The following is a 19,562-nucleotide window of genomic DNA, read 5'->3' as shown; positions in this document are numbered from 1 at the left end:
CTCTGTTCTTTGCCCGATTTAATTTTGAGATTCACTTTCGTCCTGCCGATAAGAACATTAGGGCCGATGCTCTCTCTCGTTCCTCGGATGCCTCTGAAGTTGAACTCTCTCCGCAACACATCATTCCACCTGACTGCCTGATCTCCACTTCTCCTGCCTCCATCAGGCAGACTCCTCCAGGAAAGACCTTTGTTTCTCCTCGCCAACGCCTCGGAATCCTCAAATGGGGTCACTCCTCCCATCTCGCAGGTCATGCGGGTATCAAGAAATCTGTGCAACTCATCTCCCGCTTCTATTGGTGGCCGACTCTGGAGACGGATGTTGTGGACTTTGTGCGAGCCTGCACTATCTGTGCCCGGGATAAGACTCCTCGCCAGAAGCCCGCTGGTTTTCTTCATCCTCTGCCTGTCCCCGAACAGCCTTGGTCTCTGATTGGTATGGATTTTATTACTGATTTACCCCCTTCCCGTGGCAACACTGTTATTTGGGTGGTCGTTGATCGATTCTCCAAAATGGCACATTTCATCCCTCTCCCTGGTCTTCCTTCTGCGCCTCAGTTGGCTAAACAATTTTTTGTACACATTTTTCGTCTTCACGGGTTGCCTACGCAGATTGTCTCGGATAGAGACGTCCAATTCGTGTCTAAATTCTGGAGGGCTCTCTGTAAACAACTCAAGATTAAATTAAATTTTTCTTCTGCATATCATCCCCAGTCCAATGGACAAGTAGAAAGGATTAACCAGATCTTGGGTGATTATTTGCGACATTTTGTTTCCTCCCGCCAGGATGACTGGGCAGATCTCCTCCCATGGGCCGAATTCTCGTATAACTTCAGGGTCTCTGAGTCTTCCTCCAAATCCCCATTTTTCGTGGTGTACGGCCGTCACCCTCTTCCCCCCCTCCCTACTCCCTTGCCCTCTGGTCTGCCCGCTGTGGATGAAATTTCTCGTGACCTTTCCATCATATGGAGAGAGACCCAAAATTCTCTCTTACAGGCTTCATCACGCATGAAGAAGTTCGCGGATAAGAAAAGAAGAGCTCCCCCCGTTTTTTCCCCTGGAGACAAGGTATGGCTCTCCGCTAAATATGTCCGCTTCCGTGTCCCTAGCTACAAGTTGGGACCACGCTATCTTGGTCCTTTCAAAATTTTGTGTCAAATTAATCCTGTCTCTTATAAACTTCTTCTTCCTCCCTCTCTTCGTATCCCTAATGCCTTTCACGTCTCTCTTCTCAAACCACTCATCCTCAACCGTTTTTCTCCCAAATCTGTTCCTCCCACTCCTGTTTCCGGCTCCTCGGACATCTTCTCGGTCAAAGAAATTTTAGCTGCCAAAAAGGTCAGAGGGAAAAATTTTTTTTTAGTGGACTGGGAGGGTTGTGGTCCTGAAGAGAGATCCTGGGAACCTGAGGACAACATCCTAGACAAAAGTCTGCTCCTCAGGTTCTCAGGCTCTAAGAAGAGGGGGAGACCCAAGGGGGGGGGTACTGTTACGCCGAGCGCTCCGGGTCCCCGCTCCTCCCCGGAGCGCTCGCTTCACTCTCCCCGCGGCAGCGCTCCGGTCACGTCCTCTGACCCGGGGCGCTGCGATTCCGCTGCCAGCCGGGATGCGATTCGCGATGCGGGTAGCGCCCGCTCGCGATGCGCACCCCGGCTCCCCTACCTGACTCGCTCTCCGTCTGTTCTGTCCCGGCGCGCGCGGCCCCGCTCCCTAGGGCGCGCGCGCGCCGGGTCTCTGCGATTTAAAGGGCCACTGCGCCGCTGATTGGCGCAGTGGTCCCAATTAGTGTGTTCACCTGTGCACTTCCCTATATCACCTCACTTCCCCTGCACTCCCTTGCCGGATCTTGTTGCCTTAGTGCCAGTGAAAGCGTTCCTTGTGTGTTCCTTGCCAGTGTTTCCAGACCTTCTGCCGTTGCCCCTGACTACGATCCTTGCTGCCTGCCCCGACCTTCTGCTACGTCCGACCTTGCTTTTGCCTACTCCCTTGTACCGCGCCTATCTTCAGCAGCCAGAGAGGTGAGCCGTTGCTAGTGGATACGACCTGGTCACTACCGCCGCAGCAAGACCATCCCGCTTTGCGGCGGGCTCTGGTGAAAACCAGTAGTGCCTTAGAACCGGTCCACTAGCACGGTCCACGCCAATCCCTCTCTGGCACAGAGGATCCACTACCTGCCAGCCGGCATCGTGACAGTATTAAAACAATATAGTGTTGCTAAATATGATATTGTTGCTGAATAGCGATATAGCCACCCACAGTCTTGCGATATTGTATCACTGTAAAGTGCAATTGCAACTGTATCCGAAAGTATCCAATAACAGAGTTTATGATAGAGTTTGGTGCTCTACTCACCGCACCACTGGGCAGAAAGCTCCGGGTGCAGTGAGTGGTGTGGTGAGTGGTGCATATCATAAACTCTGTTATTGGATACTTTCGGATACAGTTGTAATTGCACTTTACTGTGCACTTTATCTTAGATATAGTCCATAGCAAGGGCCCTGCTTGAACATATTTTCTGTCTATTAATAAATGTTGACTAGTTTTTTTCTAACATTTTTAATTAAATTATATATATATATATATATATATATATATATGTCTAGAGGTTTGTACCATTTTCCTTCTCCATTGTGCATAATTTGGCACCAAGGGTACATGCAACACAAGCACCTCGATATATATATATATATATATATATATATATACACATATAAATATATATATATAATAGTGTGAACCCCCTAATTCTTGTTTTAAGAGGGAATCCTCAAAAACCATTATGAGCTTCATATTATGTAATAGAAAAAGGGAAAGACAGAAGTCTACTCGAAAGGAGGAGTCTTTCATTTTATCGTATGGGCCACAAAGTATAAGACTTTATATTCTACTATTTTTCACTTTTATCAATTATATATATATATATATATATATATATATATATATATATATATATACATACACTATATAAGTCTATATAATTATAAAATATTTTCAACAGGCATAACTAGAAAAACATCGGGTACCTAATAAATTACACAAAGAAACACCATTATAGATTATTAAAGGGGTACTCCGGGGGAACTAAACTCATAGCCTATCCTTTCCCTCTCATGAACCTATTTAGTTGTCCAACTATAATTCAATAGCTATATAGAGTAGTTTGCCCTCTTTGTTGTCACTTACATGCATGAAGTCAGGAGATTACATCATCCAGCCATCCACTCTGTCTCTGTCCAAATCCCTCTCTGAAAGCAGCCCCCACCCTCCTGAGAGACACAGACCATGTGATTTCTGTCCTGGACTGATGAGTCATGCTCTCTTTAGTGCGGTCTCATGCTCTCTAGTGTGTGCAGACTTAGCCAATCACACACTGAATGTCTCTCTGCTGTTCAGATCAGGAGGGAGCTGACTGACAGAGCAGAGCTGCAATGATTGCTGGGATTTGTAGGCAAGGAGAGAGAAGGATAGCAAAGAATATCATGTAGCCATAGAAGGCAAGAGAGGCCACAGGGGCCATGAATATCAGGCAGGATGGTTTATAGGGAACATATCCAGGAAGTGTGGTGGCTTTGGAGCTTATAGTTAAGGGGAAATATTACCTTACTGAGTTTTAACAAACATGTTAAGTATATGTTTTCACTTACCTACCACTAATAATAATAAAAAAATACCTAAGTTCAGAGTATTGTTCAGCTTTAGTATCTTTGCTCTAAGCCTCCTACGCACTTTACCGTCATTCTGAAACGTGTATAGCTTTTAGATGAGAATAGTTAATGTGGATGAATAGACTTTACAAATTGTATACCGCATGAATAACAGTCCAGGGGTAAGAATGCTATACATTTGTAGTATTACAGCTTGGAAAGTTGCAAACTGTGCACATTCTAGCATAGTTACAAAAAAGACAGTGCTTACCATCATCCAAATAGGCCTGATCCAGGTTCTGCTCTTGCTTAACCGTGACTCCTGAAGGTAAGATTTCCTTCTGTTCTGTGGCTGGAGGACAATTCTTAGGAGACCTCTGGCTATTGGACTGCTGCTGGATTACAGTGGGATAGTTGGTGGGACTTACTCTTTGCGCCTGGGTTGGACGTGTAAGACTGGGAGCAAAGTCGGAGCACATGATGTGCTGGAACTCTTGGTGGCTTCCACATCTCATCTGATGATTGGTGGGAGAAAAGTGGATTACTGGAGATGGCTGAGGGTTTGCTGCAGACTGGATCGGAGAGCTAGTGTGGACAAGGACTGATCTATGAGGATCAGGAATTGTGATCTGAGAAGTCACCAGAGAGGGCTGGTGATAGCTTAGCTGACTGGGACTAAGGCTTTTGCTTCTTTGGTACACAGCTGCTGATGGGCTCTGCTGTGTATATCGTGAATCTGGTGATGGAAGGCCAACTCTTGCTTGTTGACAGGAGACCAAGTTGGCCACTAGGCATGAAGGGGATTCACTGCTCAGTGGATGCTGGGGGTAGAAAGGTTGTGCTGCTGTTCCTAACCCAGTATGCGCGTTACTTCTGACTAGGGAAGTATATTCATTTTCAAGAGGCTCTGTTTTAATAGATGGCACTGAAAGAGCAAAACAGATATAATGCTCATATTAGTGACAAAAAACGAATCTGAAATATAATATCAAGAATACCATTATGTGCTTGGACGAGTCACTACATTAATATCAAACTACATAGTTCACCAACTCAAATTAATATCAAATTAATATCAATGCATTTCAGTGCGGACTCCAGAAAAAGAATAGACATGTTTATTCTTTCTGCAGACTCCAGAATTGGGATTTCTGCTGTGTGCACAGTGCAACAGAATCACAGTAATATCAATGGGACTCTGATGCTGCGGAATCTCCGTGCTGAATTACGCACTGAAATTCCATTTTGTGAACAAAGCCTTATACTTATCTTACCTGCCGGTGTCACAGTGTTGGTCCCTGCTGGACAGCACTTTCCCCTGTAGGCACAAGAACCTGCCAACAGGAGTGTTTAGTGAAAGGCTGAGTGGGTAAGTCATTGTGCTGCCAACAACACGTGCAGATGAGACCGACACCATAACAGTGGCAGAATACCCCTTTTGGGCGTATTTACATATACAGTATCCCGTGTATATTTTAGGCACAAGATTTAAAGCTGTAGATTTTATGCGGCAGAGCTCAATGTAAAGTAAATGATTGAGCACAGTTTCAAATCCTGAGCATCAAATATGCATAGGGTACTGTATGTTTGAATAAACCCTTAAAAAAAACAATATTCAGTACTGAAAAAAAATGAGGGAACCCTAAAAAAAAAAAAATACTTATCCTCTCTGAAAAAATATCCGTGGATGGTAATGAACTTACCTGGCAGGAAGGTGAAGTGTTGGGCCTGGCTTCTTTTTCTTTTCCCATTTATAACATAGAAATTCACTTTCACTGGAGACGTGATATGCCTATTTCGATATTCTGGCACCTCAACAAACAGCATGTTCTAAAACAGGAAAAGATGGCCAGTCACATACTGGAAAAGCAGCACAACCTTATGTCTATGCTTATAAATTAAATTGACATAAAAAAAAGGAGTCTCTAGTGTACATCTTCATTGTCCTGATCTAAAATAAGGAATCAAGCAATTTTGCAATTGCTTAAAAATGGTTAAAAATGTCATACAACACTGTGTACACAGCTCCTGTGCAGACCTATCATTCTGCATGTTTACAGACTACAAACAGTCCTTAGGCTAGAATTCCACTGAGGATTGTCACATTGCCGTTTGGGCTTTTTCAACTATTTTGGGCTCAGAGGTTGGTTTTCAAAAACGGCCTCCAAATCCTAGTTTGGTGTTTTTATTGGAAAAATCTTTCCTCCCATAGAAGTCTATGAAGTGAAAAAATGCCAAGAAAAACTCCATGTGGGTTTTAACTTTGGCATTTTTGCCGGCGGTTTTTATTCTTTTTTTTTTTTGGACTCCAAAAAAGTGATGGAGATACCTTTTCTAATAAAATTTCATAGGGTACCATTAAAAAATAATAATAAAAAAGATACAGTAGTGATGGAAAAAATAGTATTTAACAAAATGTATCTTTTTTTTAACCAAATTTTTATTAATTTTTAAACAGGGATCAATTTATGTGGGCGGGCAGGGCACTAAAAATGTAGCCAACAATAATAAAAATGTAGTGTGTGTGTTTTTCACTTTGTTTTTTATATTTTTTAGGTAGTACTACTACTCCCAGCATGGAACACACTGTTCTATGATGGGAGTAGTAGTACCTGTACTAATTGACAGATCGCCCCGGGTCCGTTGCGATCCTTCTGTATAATTTATAGATGCGGCTGGCCGCTCTTCTACTTGTTCCAGCCAATCACAACTCTCTGTGGGAAATATGAATAGGTATATATATACGGCAGTGCAGGGGACCATAGAAGAGCGCCCGCCGCATCTATACATTATACAAGAGGATCACAGCGGGTGTCAGAAGTGACATTTGCTGTGATCTTTCCTTAACTGCAGGTACTACTGCTCCCAACATGGGGCACATTCTGCTGTAGTACCTGCATTAATAGACAGATCGCAACAGGTGTTAGAAGTGACACTCTCTGCGATCTGTCTATTAATGCAGGTACTACAGCTCCCAGCATTAAGCAGAGTGTGCTCCTTGTTGGGAGCAGTAGTACCTGCAGTTAAGGACAGATCCCAGCGGGTGTCACTCCTGACACCCGATGCAATTGTCCTATCTATTGCAGAGATGCGGAATGGCTCTGTACAGCTCTTGCATCTCTGCACTATAATCTGGCTGGCCAGTGATATGAATAGAACATCACTCATTCATATTTCCCGCTGAGAATGGTGATTGGCTGCAACCATCCGGCCAATCGCCACTCTGGGTGGAAAATATGAGTGGAAAGTGATGTTCTATTCCCATCACTGGATGGCCCGGAGTATAGTGCAGAGATGCGAGCGCTGTACAGAGCCGCTCCGCATCTCTGCTACATTATGAATGATCGCATCGGGTGTCAGGAGTGACACCTGGGGTGATATGTCTATTAGTACAGCTACTACTACTACCATCATGGAACAGTCTGTTCTATGCTGGGAGTAGTGGTACTACCTAAAAAATGTAAAAAAAAATAGAGAGAAAAAAGTGAAACGTACACTTTTTATTAAAGAATAATAAAAATGTTGCTATTAAAAATACAAGTGGAAGGTAGGAAAAAAATCTGGGTATTCTGGCGCATACCGCAAAGATGGAGAGACATCCAATATTTGGATTTATGTTCTTTATTGCAGGTTCAGACGCGTTTCGAGGCTTCCGCCTCTTTCTCAATGAACAATGGCTTATACATTACATACAAAAGCAAGTGATATTTAAAACAGTAAAAAGCCCGCGAACGGGTCAGGTGCGGGACCACCCCATGTGAACTGCCCACAATGGTGACGTAACAGTCGCACCTGTCAGAGTGATGTCTTATGGCTAGAACGGGCAATGTTTCACAATGTGTTTCCGTATGCGGATCATACTGACTGGCAGTGTTCATTTAAAATTATGTGTGTCTTCATATTAAAACTTAATAATAAAACGTAAAACTTGCAAAGTAGAGGGTATATGTTATTTTACATCGTTGAGTAGTTACGTGCATACTGTCAGTACTCTTATGTCCTATTATGAGATGTGTGCACTGTTTTTTGTGTTTTTTTTTGTACCCAACAAATTTTGGGGACAAAAAAGGGGAAAAAAAGACAGATTCCACACAAAGGTAAAAACGGCAGAAAAAACTGCAATGCAAAAACCTCAGTGGAATCCTAGCCTTAAAGGGGTATTCTAGGCCATAACTTTTTTTTATATATCAACTGGCTCCGGAAAGTTAAACAGATTTGTAAATTACTTCTATTAAAAAAGCTTAATCCTTCCAATAACTATTAGATTCTGAAGTTGAGTTGTTGTTTTCTGTCTAACTGCTCTCTGATGACTCACGTTCCGGGAGCTGTGCAGTTCCTATGGGGATATTCTCCCATCATGCACAGTTCCCGGGACGTGACATCATCATTGAGCAGTTAGACAGAAAACTTCAGAAGCTAATAACTATTGGAAGGATTAAGATTTTTTAATAGAAGTAATTTACAAATCTGTTTAACTTTCCGGAGCCAGTTGATATATATATATATATATATATATATATATATATAAGAAAAGGTTTTGCCTGGAATACCCCTTTAAACCATTCCTCTAATCCCTTGATCAATTTTCTGAAAATGACATACATTTTAACCTGATTCAAATTCAGTGGCTAAACAGTGGAACGGGGCACTGTTCTCTCCGTCTGCATTATGAGACTGAGCTTCCTGCTTTGTCTTAAATTTTCCTTAGTGGTACCCTTTAAGTGTATTTGTGCACTTATGACTTAATAATATGTTTACACCACATTCAGTTAAACACATTCGGAGCCAGAGGCGTAGCTTGTAGCTTCTGGGCCCCGATGCAAAATTTGCAACAGGGTCCCATATGCCAATTAAAATACTGGTCTCTTATAGTGCAGATGCGTTTTGGAGCCCCCTTAAACACCAGGGCCCTGATGCGACTGCTACCTCTATAGCTACACCTTTGTACCAATAGGCTCCAAATGACCTGAAGGAGATTAAAAGACCATTTAGCCGTTATTGGGGCAGCATGAGCTTTCTTTTCTTTTTTTCTGTACAGGAAAGCAAATGAATGTGTTGGATACTTCAAAATAAGTATACCATACTGTATACTTATGTGACTAATGGCTGATGTCACTGCATGACTCTATAGCCGCCCGCATGTGCCATCGAATATTCTTTGCTTTTACCTAAGCTGTATAAAAGAAACATAATGTCCTTTGTCTGTTCCTACTGAACCGTTTATCCTGCAAATCTACAGAGAGCAGGATAGGATACAGCTGGAAAGGAGGTACACAAGACTGCAGCATAGTACAAAAAGTTAGTCCACATATGGATACTGAGCAGTTTCTCATTCTTAAGAGTGAAGGCATGCAAAGGCAGTGCAGTATAGTTACATAGTTAGTATGGTTGAAAAAAGACATACGTCCATCAAGTCCAACCAGGGAATTGAAGGGAAGGGTGTAAGGGGATAAGGGGAAGGGATGTAGTTTTATAATTCTGCATAAGCATTAATGTTATTTTGTTCCAGGAATGTATCTAACCCTGTTTTAAAGCTATTAATTGTTCCTGCTGTGACCAGTTCCTGAGGTAGACTGTTGCATAAATTCACAGTTCTTATGGTAAAGAAGGCGTGTTGCCCCTTTAGACTAAACCTTTTCTTCTCCAGACGGAGGGAGTGCCCCCTCGTCGTTTGGGGGGTTTAACCTGGAACAGTTTTTCTCCATATTTTTTGTATGGGCCATTTATATACTTACATACGTTTATCATATCCCCCCTTAAACGTCTCTTCTCAAGACTAAACAATTGTAACTCCTTTAATCGCTCCTCGTAGCTAAAATGTTCCATGCCCCATATTAGTTTAGTCGCGCGTCTCTGCACACTTTCCAGCTCCGCAGTGTCCCTTTTATGGACAGGCAACCAAAACTGAACAGCATATTCACGGTGAGGCCATACCAATGCTTTATAAAGGGGGAGTATTATGTCCCTGTCCCTTGAGTCCATGCCTTTTTTGATACATGACAATATCCTGCCGGCCTACTAATTTATCTATCAATAATAACCTAGTTATCACACTTTTTAATTTTATTGTATGACTGCGCAAAATCATGGGTTTTCTATATACTGGTATTAGCATCTACCAATGTTCCCCAGCCTTCATCTAGATGCTGCCATGACATGATGGGAATTGTAATTTTGCAACAGCTGAAGGGCACATGTTGGGGCACATTGGTCTAAACCAAAGGCTGCTGGAGGTACCCAAGCACCCATGCTTTAAACCATCCAACTTACAGGTTGACTTTTGTCTTTATCCACTGTGGCTTCTGTCTCCCAAATCTGCTGGCCATCTGAAAATACCAAAAAGATATTTGAGTTAGTAAAAATCAAAGTAAATCTGATACACTAGCAAAATTGATTCCCTTGTATTTGGCTTGTAGAATTATGAATTTTTTAAATGTTCCTGAATGCAGGATGCATTCTGGAAAATATATCATCTATTGGAGCACAAATGTGTTTTCACTAAATGATAAGAAAGGTCTTATAAGGGTGTTGAAGACTAATATTCCCTAAAGGCAAAATGTTAGGGTTGGCGGCAAGAAGACAATGGCTGTGAAATGTTAAACAACTGTATGAAGGCACACTGCAAATCAGAGCCACAAACTGTGTCATGCATTTAGTATGAGTAAGAAGTGTGCCAAGAACTGAGATAAGGTTAAACAAAAGACACTTTTGGGTTCCTGTAGCTCAAAAGAAATAGAAGTCCACTTCTTATCTGACAATTCGGTGGTATGAACAAAGAATACAGACAAGGTACATTAAATGAGAAGTCATTAAAGGAGTATTTGCCATTACGAAAAGGATAACAAATTCAAAGGTCACCTGAACATAGGTGCATAGGTGCACAGAGGAGGTGCCCCCAATAATGATTCCTGACCCGTGCCAACCGAAAAATGCTAAAGTTGTGAGCTGATTTCTATGCTATTTCTATTATTTTATTTTTATTTTTTTAAACAAGGGGGGGGGGGGAGATTTGCACCAAAAAGAGGGAAACCGTATTATTAATTTTGACAAAAACATTTCTGAAAAGAGGCATCAATGTAAAATGGGAAAAATGAAAAGATGTGCACCTCTTCTGGTGCAAGATGCCTGTAAATATACGCCAGGCATTGATCAAGTTTTCTCTTCAAGAGGTTAGTGTGACTGAAATTAACAAACGCATTCTGAGAATTTCAGGGTAAACTGTGTCCATTTCATGTATTTTCCTGTTTTCTTTATAATCTGTTATCTGGTTTCTCTATCGCTCTTTGCTGTCATATGAATCATCATATAAAAAGGCAATGTGGTCTAGCAACAATCCTGAGTACCGTACTACCACAAAGGATTTGACAGGTGCAAAAATATTTGATTACTGTATCAAGCATATTTTTGAAGAGTTTAAGAAGGGAAATGCCTGTGTACCAAAGCAATTGCTTGCTCAAAGTTTTTATTGTATGTTGAGGTTTATTAGAATTAAAGGGCACTAGTGTCTGGTCAGTGGGGGTCCACAAAAGTGAAAGATTGCTGAGCTGCAGTAACCGAGAAATGTATGGAGATGTTTGCTTCTGGTGTTCTGAAATGGAGATTTGTCACTTCTAGTGATCAGCGATCGACTGTAGTAGTGCACATGCTCAAGCTACACATTGCTCCAGAGCAGCTGTGACAGGAACCCTGGATCGGCCCGTCTGATTGACAGCTGATGACATATAACTACAGCCTATACAGTGAGTCTTCCTCCTCTCTGGACTGGGATGTGAATGAAGCTGTCAAAACGCCTGCTTCCTCCTCCTTCCCCCGCTTCAAATTCACAACAAGGAGGGGAATCCATGAGCTCTGTTGTCCTGACGTTTTTAGCGCAGCTGTCTGCGCTAACCTCCATGAGACAGGCCACTTTTCGGTTTCTGTCACAGCTGCAGTGGTATTCTGAATACTGATAATCGGTATTCTGGTTTTCATGGAGTTGTGCAATGTATAGCTTGGGCATGTGCAGTACAGCACTTGGGGTGAAACAGCTCGATCAATGGTCATCGGAAGTGAATCTTAAGACATGCCACAAACTTCAGAACACTGTCTTTATTCTCAGTATATGCAGGTGCCATATACAGAGAATACAGTGTACAGTGTAATACAGTGATTAGGGTGGGACCCCACTACTCAGATTTTGACAGCTTGCACTTAGGATAGGCTCAATTAAAAGTCATGGAAAACCTCTTTATTAAGGATAAGTACCAATTTAAGGGGGTAAGTTAAATGCAGTTTTCTATCCATGCTTTAACCACAAATAATGAGAATATCTAACAAATGTAGGGAAACAGAACTTGCACTGGAATTTCTCCGAAAACGTCATAAAACTAAAAGTGGTTCAACGTGTCTCAAAATTAGGAAAGTATCTTACCAGCCAGGGCAGTAAAATCATCTATGAAAAGTTGCACAGTAATTTCAGAACTTGACAGGTCTGTAACCTCCTGCTAGCATGACAACTTCTGCATCTGAGCACATCCATATCGCTACGACACATATTGGTTATATCAATTCACACAGATAATATGAACACATAGATTCATATTTTGCTTTGGAACACTAAAATGAGTCATATGGAGGTTCTGACTCACAAGAAGGGGGATTTTCTCTTGCTTTGCCAGTTTCCAATAAAATCAGAGGCCTTTAACAGGGGATGGATTGTGTTTTCAGGTTTTTTTTTTCTAAGAGTTAAGAGAGACTCTACCACTAGGTTTATTCTGCCCTAACTGAGGGCAGTATAAACTGGTGATGTGATGTATTACCTACATTATGTCATGCAGTCGTTTCTCTGATATCCTCATTGATTTTGAGGACACCAAGCACAGCCAAGCAGTCCTTCCCATTATGTGTGTGTGGTTGATAGTCCTGGATATCCATGAGGACCCCCTCCTTCCGCCCTCTGATTAACAGCGGTCAGCATGGAGGTTCAGTGGTTAGCACTGTTGCCTTGTAGCGTTGAAGTCCTAGGTTCAAATCTCACCAGGGACCAAATCTACAAGGAGTTTGTATGCTCTCTGGTTTTAACCCACACTAAAAAACATGCTGATAGGTGAATTTAGATTGTGAGCCCCAATGGGGAAAGGGACCAATGTGAGTGATGACAAGTTCTGTACTGCGCTGTTGGTGCTATATAAATTAAGAAATTATTATTATCTATCAATACTCTGTATAGGCAGAGCACTTACAATCAATGTCAGGGGACTGCGCAGCACAGTGTTCCTCCTCTTGTATATCAGGTGAATGGTTGCATTACAAGATGTAAGTGATACATTATTGTAAACAAAGTCTCTGTGGGGTATGCATCAATAATGGTGTTGTAATGTGTGTATGTTTTTTGCGCCAAATGGAGCTTAGTTGCACCACAATTCTCTATTGTTGCACACAAGTTTGTAATTTTGGCACAAATCCTGCCCCAGAATTCCAGGCAGAACTTTCTGACTGTGAGGCAGTTAAATCTGATCTTGGGGCCCTGGCTGGTTCACAGAGGTAAAGCTCGCACAGCCAGGGTCTTTTTTGCTGTTTTTAATTTGTGCATTAGGGAGGATATTCATCCAGACCTCTGCCTTGGAAAAGTGTTGCATTTTCCCCTAGCAACCAATCAGGTTGCTTCTTTTATTGTTCAGGGTCCTTTTACCACTTTCTGTTTGGGCACTATTTAAATGTTCTACGTTCTATTCTTGTAGCTATTTTCCCAGTCATTTTGATTTTGGTGTGAATTTGCGCCTTAGTTAAGGTATTTTTGCCAAAATTTTCGCCAAATCGAAAAGTCGCAATTAACGAATTTCAAACAAATGCATGATTTCAACTGAAATCACAACTAACACCGTCACCTCATTGATAATGTTCTAAACCGTTTGGCACAAATGATTGTCACAAAAAGTAACATATAAAGGAAATAGCGACAAAACACAGTTAAAACAACAGTGTAAAAGCCTTCATAAATACCCCTCTCTGTCACTAGTTAAAGGGGTATTCCGCCCCTAGACATCTTATCCCCTATCCAAAGGATAGGGGATAAGATGTCAGATCGCCGCGGTCCCGCTGCTGGGGACCACCGGGATCGCGAGTTCGCTCTGCACGTAATGATGGGCAGTACAGGGGCCGGAGCATCGTTACGTCACGGCTCCGCCCCTCGTGGCGTCACGGCCCGCCCCTTTCAATACAAGTCTATGGGAGGGGGCGTGGTGTGGCATTAAGGGGATGGGCCGTGATGTCACGAGGGGCGGAGCCATGACATCACGCTGCTCCGTCCCCCGCATCGCCCGTCATTACGCACAGAGCGAACTCGCTCTGTGCTGTAATGATAGCGCGGTGCCGCAGCGGGGATCCCGGGGGTCCCCAGCATCGGGACCGCGGCGATCTGACATCTTATCCCCTATCCTTTGGATAGGGGATAAGATGTCTAGGGGCGGAGTACCCCTTTAATGCTGTCCTTATATAGTGCAGCATAAATCTAGTCACAGATTCCCTATAAAAACAATGGCATTAGATTTCAGTGCAGAACAATAATGCATAGGCAGGCTTCAATGTGCGCCCCCGTGAAAAGGACAGAGCCGGAATGGCTGGAGTGAATGGTGGATTCCTCTGTTAATCAGGATTTACCATCTGTAAAATTCCAGAGGACTGTGTCACAAAGGAACCTTCCAAACCATTCCATCCGTCTCCCTGTGCTTCTTATAACCATGGTAACTGGCTTGCAGCAACTCTGTTTCTCAATCAGAGCACTTGGATTTTTCCTGTTTTGCAATGTTTTTTTGGGGATATCCCAATGACATCAGAGTTAAAACAGCTTTCAGTATTTTGGAGATTCATGCATTGAGTTCACGATGCCAGGCATTGCAAATCACAGCACTCAGAGAAAAAAGCTAAACATGCTCAAATAAAGCTTAAATCCCTATATTCTGCAGGTCAGTACGATTAGAGCTATAAAAGATTTATATACAGTTTTATGTATTTCACTACTAAATAAATAAATAATTAAATACAGTAGAAATTGCGGTATTCAGGCTGTCTATAGAGCTGGGTGACAGATCATTTTTTAACACAATGAGCAAAGATTTTTTATTTATACAATTCAGGGGTACATGGGATTTTTTTTTTATCACTTTTTAAACTGTTACTGTTGTTTCTAAAAACTTTATATGATAGTCTGTGTGATTCCTAGCATATTTTTTAATTGTTTCATTAATCATAAATGACTCCTGCTATCTACTATCTATTGCCTGTTGTGGGGGGAAACCTGTCTACAGTTACAGCCAAATCAGGACAACTTAGAGGGAGTGGAGGAGGGTGTAGCAATGGCTTTGTGCAGTAGAGAGGGAAGAAGCTTCAGGTGGGAACCTGCAAGCTGAACCAGTCTGCCTGATAAAAATTATCCACACTGCTCCTCAAAGGTAAATCAGAGCTCCCTTTCCATCTCTCACTACTATAAAGCAGCTGTCAATTGTGTAAATACCAATAGACCTACTTCTGTATGTTCATATTGCTGTAGTGTGATCTCACCCCCCCCCCCCTTATCACTTCCTTTTTCTTGTTATCAGCAGCAGCAACAACAGGAGGAGCTCAGTGCTTAATGTAACCCCTTTTCCTGCTGTTGTTTCTTTCCTTTCTGCTCCCTTTCTCCCTTCACATGTTGTCTATAGTATTGTGTAAATCATCCCCCAGCACAGTAACAGCCTGATCAATCCAGTGAAAGTTCTCCAGCACTGTGTCAAGGCACAGAAGAAAGTAGTATTCACTTTAAGTGGCCAGAGAAATAAGGGAAAAGTATCCCTGTGTGAGTACTGCCGGCAAACAGCCCAGATCTGGTCCCACTCCCTGCAATGGAGAGGATAAGAAATAGGTGTGCCATCGATGGGACTTTCACCAGTGAGGGCAATAATATCACCTCGTCACCAGTCTACAGGATTAATGTAACAAAAACATGCAGTTTGAAAAAAAATCTTTTGACAGGTACACTTTAAATCATGTTTGTGTCTATGATGTGATGTGACTGTTACATAGTTACATAGTTAGTATGGTTGAAAAAAGACATACGTCCATCAAGTCCAACCAGGGAATTGAAGGGAAGGGTGTAAGGGGATAAGGGAAAGGGATGTAGTTTTATAATTCTGCATAAGCATTAATGTTATTTTTTTCCAGGAATGTATCTAACCCTGTTTTAAAGCTGTTAATTGTTCCTGCTGTGACCAGTTCCTGAGGTAGACCGTTCCATAAATTCACAGTCCTCACGGTTGCTATGGCATTCCCCATGTGGTATAATTAACGATATATTGTAACATTTTGGACAGTTCTGCCAAGGTGTTACCAACTATGAACACGGGAAAAACATGGGGGCGGGGTAAAACAAATTTTTATTGTGGGGCATTTTTATATTTTAAAAACAGAGATGACAGGCCCGGGGAATGTAACTGATGCCACAATGCTGATGGTTGCTGTTAGCTGCTGATAGCAGCCATCACCAGTGCTCCAATGCCTGCTCCATATATACTTTTTAATTTAGAAAAAAAACTTTCTTTTATAGAAGCACAAGTGCAGTAAACCAAATATGATGCATGACAGAAACTAAGAAGGCAGCTTTAGGCATTAAAATAGAAATCAAACTGGCACAAGGCTGTGTAAATCCATACAAACTCAAGAGGCACTCACAACAACAATAAAAAGGCAATAGCACAAGACTACGCAGTAGAAAGACAGTGTCGTAAACACAGCAGAAAGCACCAATGTCTGGCTCTAGGTCACGATTACAAAATGTGGGAAGGGCACTGACACAAAACAAGTAAACTTAGGGCCCAGCTATAGATGGTTCCAGGCAATGTTTGGAAGGACCTGTAGAGCAGGGAAGATCTAAATAAGGTTGGGTGATCAGGTTAAGTTACCTAAGTGGCAATATCTTAAGGTACACGCATAAGTCTGGTCAAGCATTGTGAAGAACCAAATGGCATCATATTTATCCAGAATGCTTGTATGTAGGTATAATAATTTCTCTGCTCCATATATACCTAATGGGGAAGACTTATCAAAACCTGTCCAGAGGTAAAGTTGCTGAGTTGCCCATAGCAACCAATCAGATCGCTTCTTCCATTTTTGAAAAGGCCTGTGAAAAATGAAAGAAGCGATCTGATTGGTTTGTATGGGCAACTCAGCAACTTTTCCTCTGGACAGGTTTTGATAAATCTCCCCTAATGTCACTATGAAGTTCATGTATTACAGGTGGCATTTTGAGTTAAAACACCTTAGGAACATGAGTCAGATTGCAGGGGGACCCCTGTAATCTCAAGAACAGGGCCCAGAGACATTGTTTTGAATGAAGCAGCAAAACACACATGTGCCGCTCCTTCATTCATTGTGCTGAGCGTTGTACTTTGGCAGCTCCATAGACAACGGAGACAATACTCCATCCTGCACAGCAAGATTTTTCTGTGATTATCTATAAACAGTTTTAGGCAAAATCTGCAAACTGTGTATATTGTGCTATTTTGTGCTCTTGTTGCCAATTGACTTCATATAGAATTGTCTCTGAAATGTGTGTGTATCTGACTGGACAATTAGATTGTGAATCCTAGTTGTGACAGAAACCAGAGGAAACATAATTGTATATATTTAGAGTATATTAGCACAACATCAATAATGGGTAATAAAAAAACAAAACATTAAATTCCTTACCAGGCGTCTTTTCTGTGAACACAACTTTGGATTCAGCTGTAAAATTCTGTCCATTTAAAAGCATCTGCTGCCCTCCATAGACGAGACAACTGTCGATATTTTGCCTTTCCACTAGAGGGAGTTCATGAGCTGATCGCTGAGCTGAAAAAGAAAAAGTAATTTTTAGCACGATATAAATACGGTCATTATTAATATTCCATAAATTTAGGCCACACATAACAGATTGTAACAACAACTTTTACAATGGTCGGGTCTTTTAGTTAACATCTGCTGTGCACTTTAATAGCTGATCCATGATTCAGAAAATCAATGACGCCGCACAACCCTGCAGAATGTACAGACCACAGTAAGTTATTTGTTTTTTGTTTCTTTTTTGACAGCCAATGACTTATGGAGAATATCTGACCAAAAACCACACGCAGAAGGAAAACCCCAAATGTTGAAATATTTTAGTAGACCCCAAAAGTGTGTGTCTGTGTTTCATTAAAGAGACACTTTGTGGGCTGATGCTGCAGAAAAACAACAGTCTTCCAAGTCCGCCACTTGGCAATACAGACCCACTTCTCAAGCAATAAAAATTCATCATTCCAGCCAAGGTTTTCCTGAGAAATGATCTTGGTACACCCTGCAGACACGCCTCGGATTCACACAACCCTTCTTCTGGAGGAATACTGCAGGATGGGCCTGAAGTTACTTACTACTAACTTAGTAAAACTAACAACTCCAAAATTGCTGCTGCTAGCTGCCTGTAAAGGTGAGCCCAAGTACCCCCCCCCCCCCAAAAAAAAAAAAAAAAAAGACCAAAACAAAACCAAAACACTCACCTTTACAATCCCCCACCTCTTCCATTCTAATATTCCTATTTTTAGGCAGTCTACACCTTTTTTTATGAACATTTTTACCCTTTGGACAATCCCATTAAATGCCTTAGGCTGTGTTCACACAGCAGAATTCCTGCATGTAAATCTGCATGAAAATTCTGCAGTAAATTCTGCAGAAATTAATTGCCCATTCACTTCAATGAAATTCCTGCAGGGGAAATTCTGCAGCAGAAGTCCCATTGAAGTGTATTGGCTATAAATTCAGAGAACTTTCATGCAGAATTCCACACTGAAATTCTGTCGTGTGAACATAGCCTTTCAGTATGTTGCAGGTGAGGGTTTTACTGCAGAAGAACTAAAACTTAGCTTAACTTTTATTATAGGCCACTAAAAAAGTCACATTAAACCTAAGAAGCTCAAGCAGAGGATTATACCACTATTTCTTTTCTGTCTGACCACAGTGCTCTCTGCTGACGCCTCTGTCCATTTTAGGAACTGTCTAGAGCAGCATATGTTTGCTATGGGGATTTTATCCTGCTCTGGACAGTTCCAGACATGGACAGAGGTGTCAGCCAAGAGCATTGTGTCCAGACAGAAAGGAAATTCAAACAGAAAATAATTTTCCTCTGTAGTATACAGCCGCTAATAAGTACTGGAAGGATTAAGATTTTTTAATAGAAGTAACAAATCTGTTTAACTTTCTGGCATCAGTTGATTAACCCCTTAAGGACGCAGCCCATTTGGGCCTTAAGGACTTAGACAATTTTATTTTTACGTTTTCTTTTTTTCCTCCTTGCCTTCAAAAAAATCATAACTCTTTTATATTTTCATCCACAGAATAGTATGAGGGCTTGTTTTTTGCGCGACCAGTTGTCCGTTGTAATGCCATCACTCACTTTACCATAAAATGTATGGCGCAACCCAAAAAATACTATTTGTGTGGGGAAATTAAAAAGAAAACCGCAAGTTTGCAAATTTTGGAAGGTTTCGTTTTCACGCCGTACAGTTTACGGTAAAAATGACATGTGTTCTTTATTCTTTGGGTCAATATGATTAAAATGATACCCATGATAATTTACTTTTCTATTACTGTTGCGCTTAAAAAAAATCGTAACTGTTTAACCAAATTAGTATGTTTAAAATCCCCTATTTTGAAGACCTATAACTTTTTCATTTTTCCGTATAAGCGGCGGTATGAGGGCTCATTTTTTGCACCGTGATCTTATTGATACCATATTTGCTTATATAAATCTTTTAATACTTTTTTTATACATTTTTTTGGGAATAAAATGTTGTAAAAAAAAAAAGCAGCTATTATGGACTTATTTTTTTTTTTTACGTTCACGCCGTTCATCGTACGGTATCATTAACATTTTATTTTAATAGTTGGGATATTT

At 41.4% G+C, this 19,562-nt stretch overlaps 1 protein-coding gene across 5 annotated transcripts in view; it reads right to left on the bottom strand.

The window, feature by feature from the left end:
* NFATC2 (nuclear factor of activated T cells 2) overlaps positions 1–19,562 on the bottom strand; it is a 146,182-nt gene that overhangs the window by 43,644 nt on the left and 82,976 nt on the right. For all 5 annotated transcript variants that reach the window (XM_056548370.1, XM_056548371.1, XM_056548372.1 and 2 more), the window contains exons 6-9: positions 17,345–17,485; positions 9,914–9,969; positions 5,347–5,473; positions 3,915–4,568 (exon numbers count right to left, since the gene is read on the bottom strand). In XM_056548370.1, coding sequence (XP_056404345.1) covers positions 3,915–4,568; positions 5,347–5,473; positions 9,914–9,969; positions 17,345–17,485 — 978 coding nt within the window. The remainder of the gene's footprint in view (positions 1–3,914; positions 4,569–5,346; positions 5,474–9,913; positions 9,970–17,344; positions 17,486–19,562) is intronic.

This window comes from Hyla sarda, chromosome 12 (assembly GCF_029499605.1).
Source record: "Hyla sarda isolate aHylSar1 chromosome 12, aHylSar1.hap1, whole genome shotgun sequence".
NCBI lineage: Eukaryota > Metazoa > Chordata > Amphibia > Anura > Hylidae > Hyla > Hyla sarda.
Note: the sequence above shows the minus strand (reverse complement) of the source record. Positions and strands in the feature narration are given on the sequence as shown.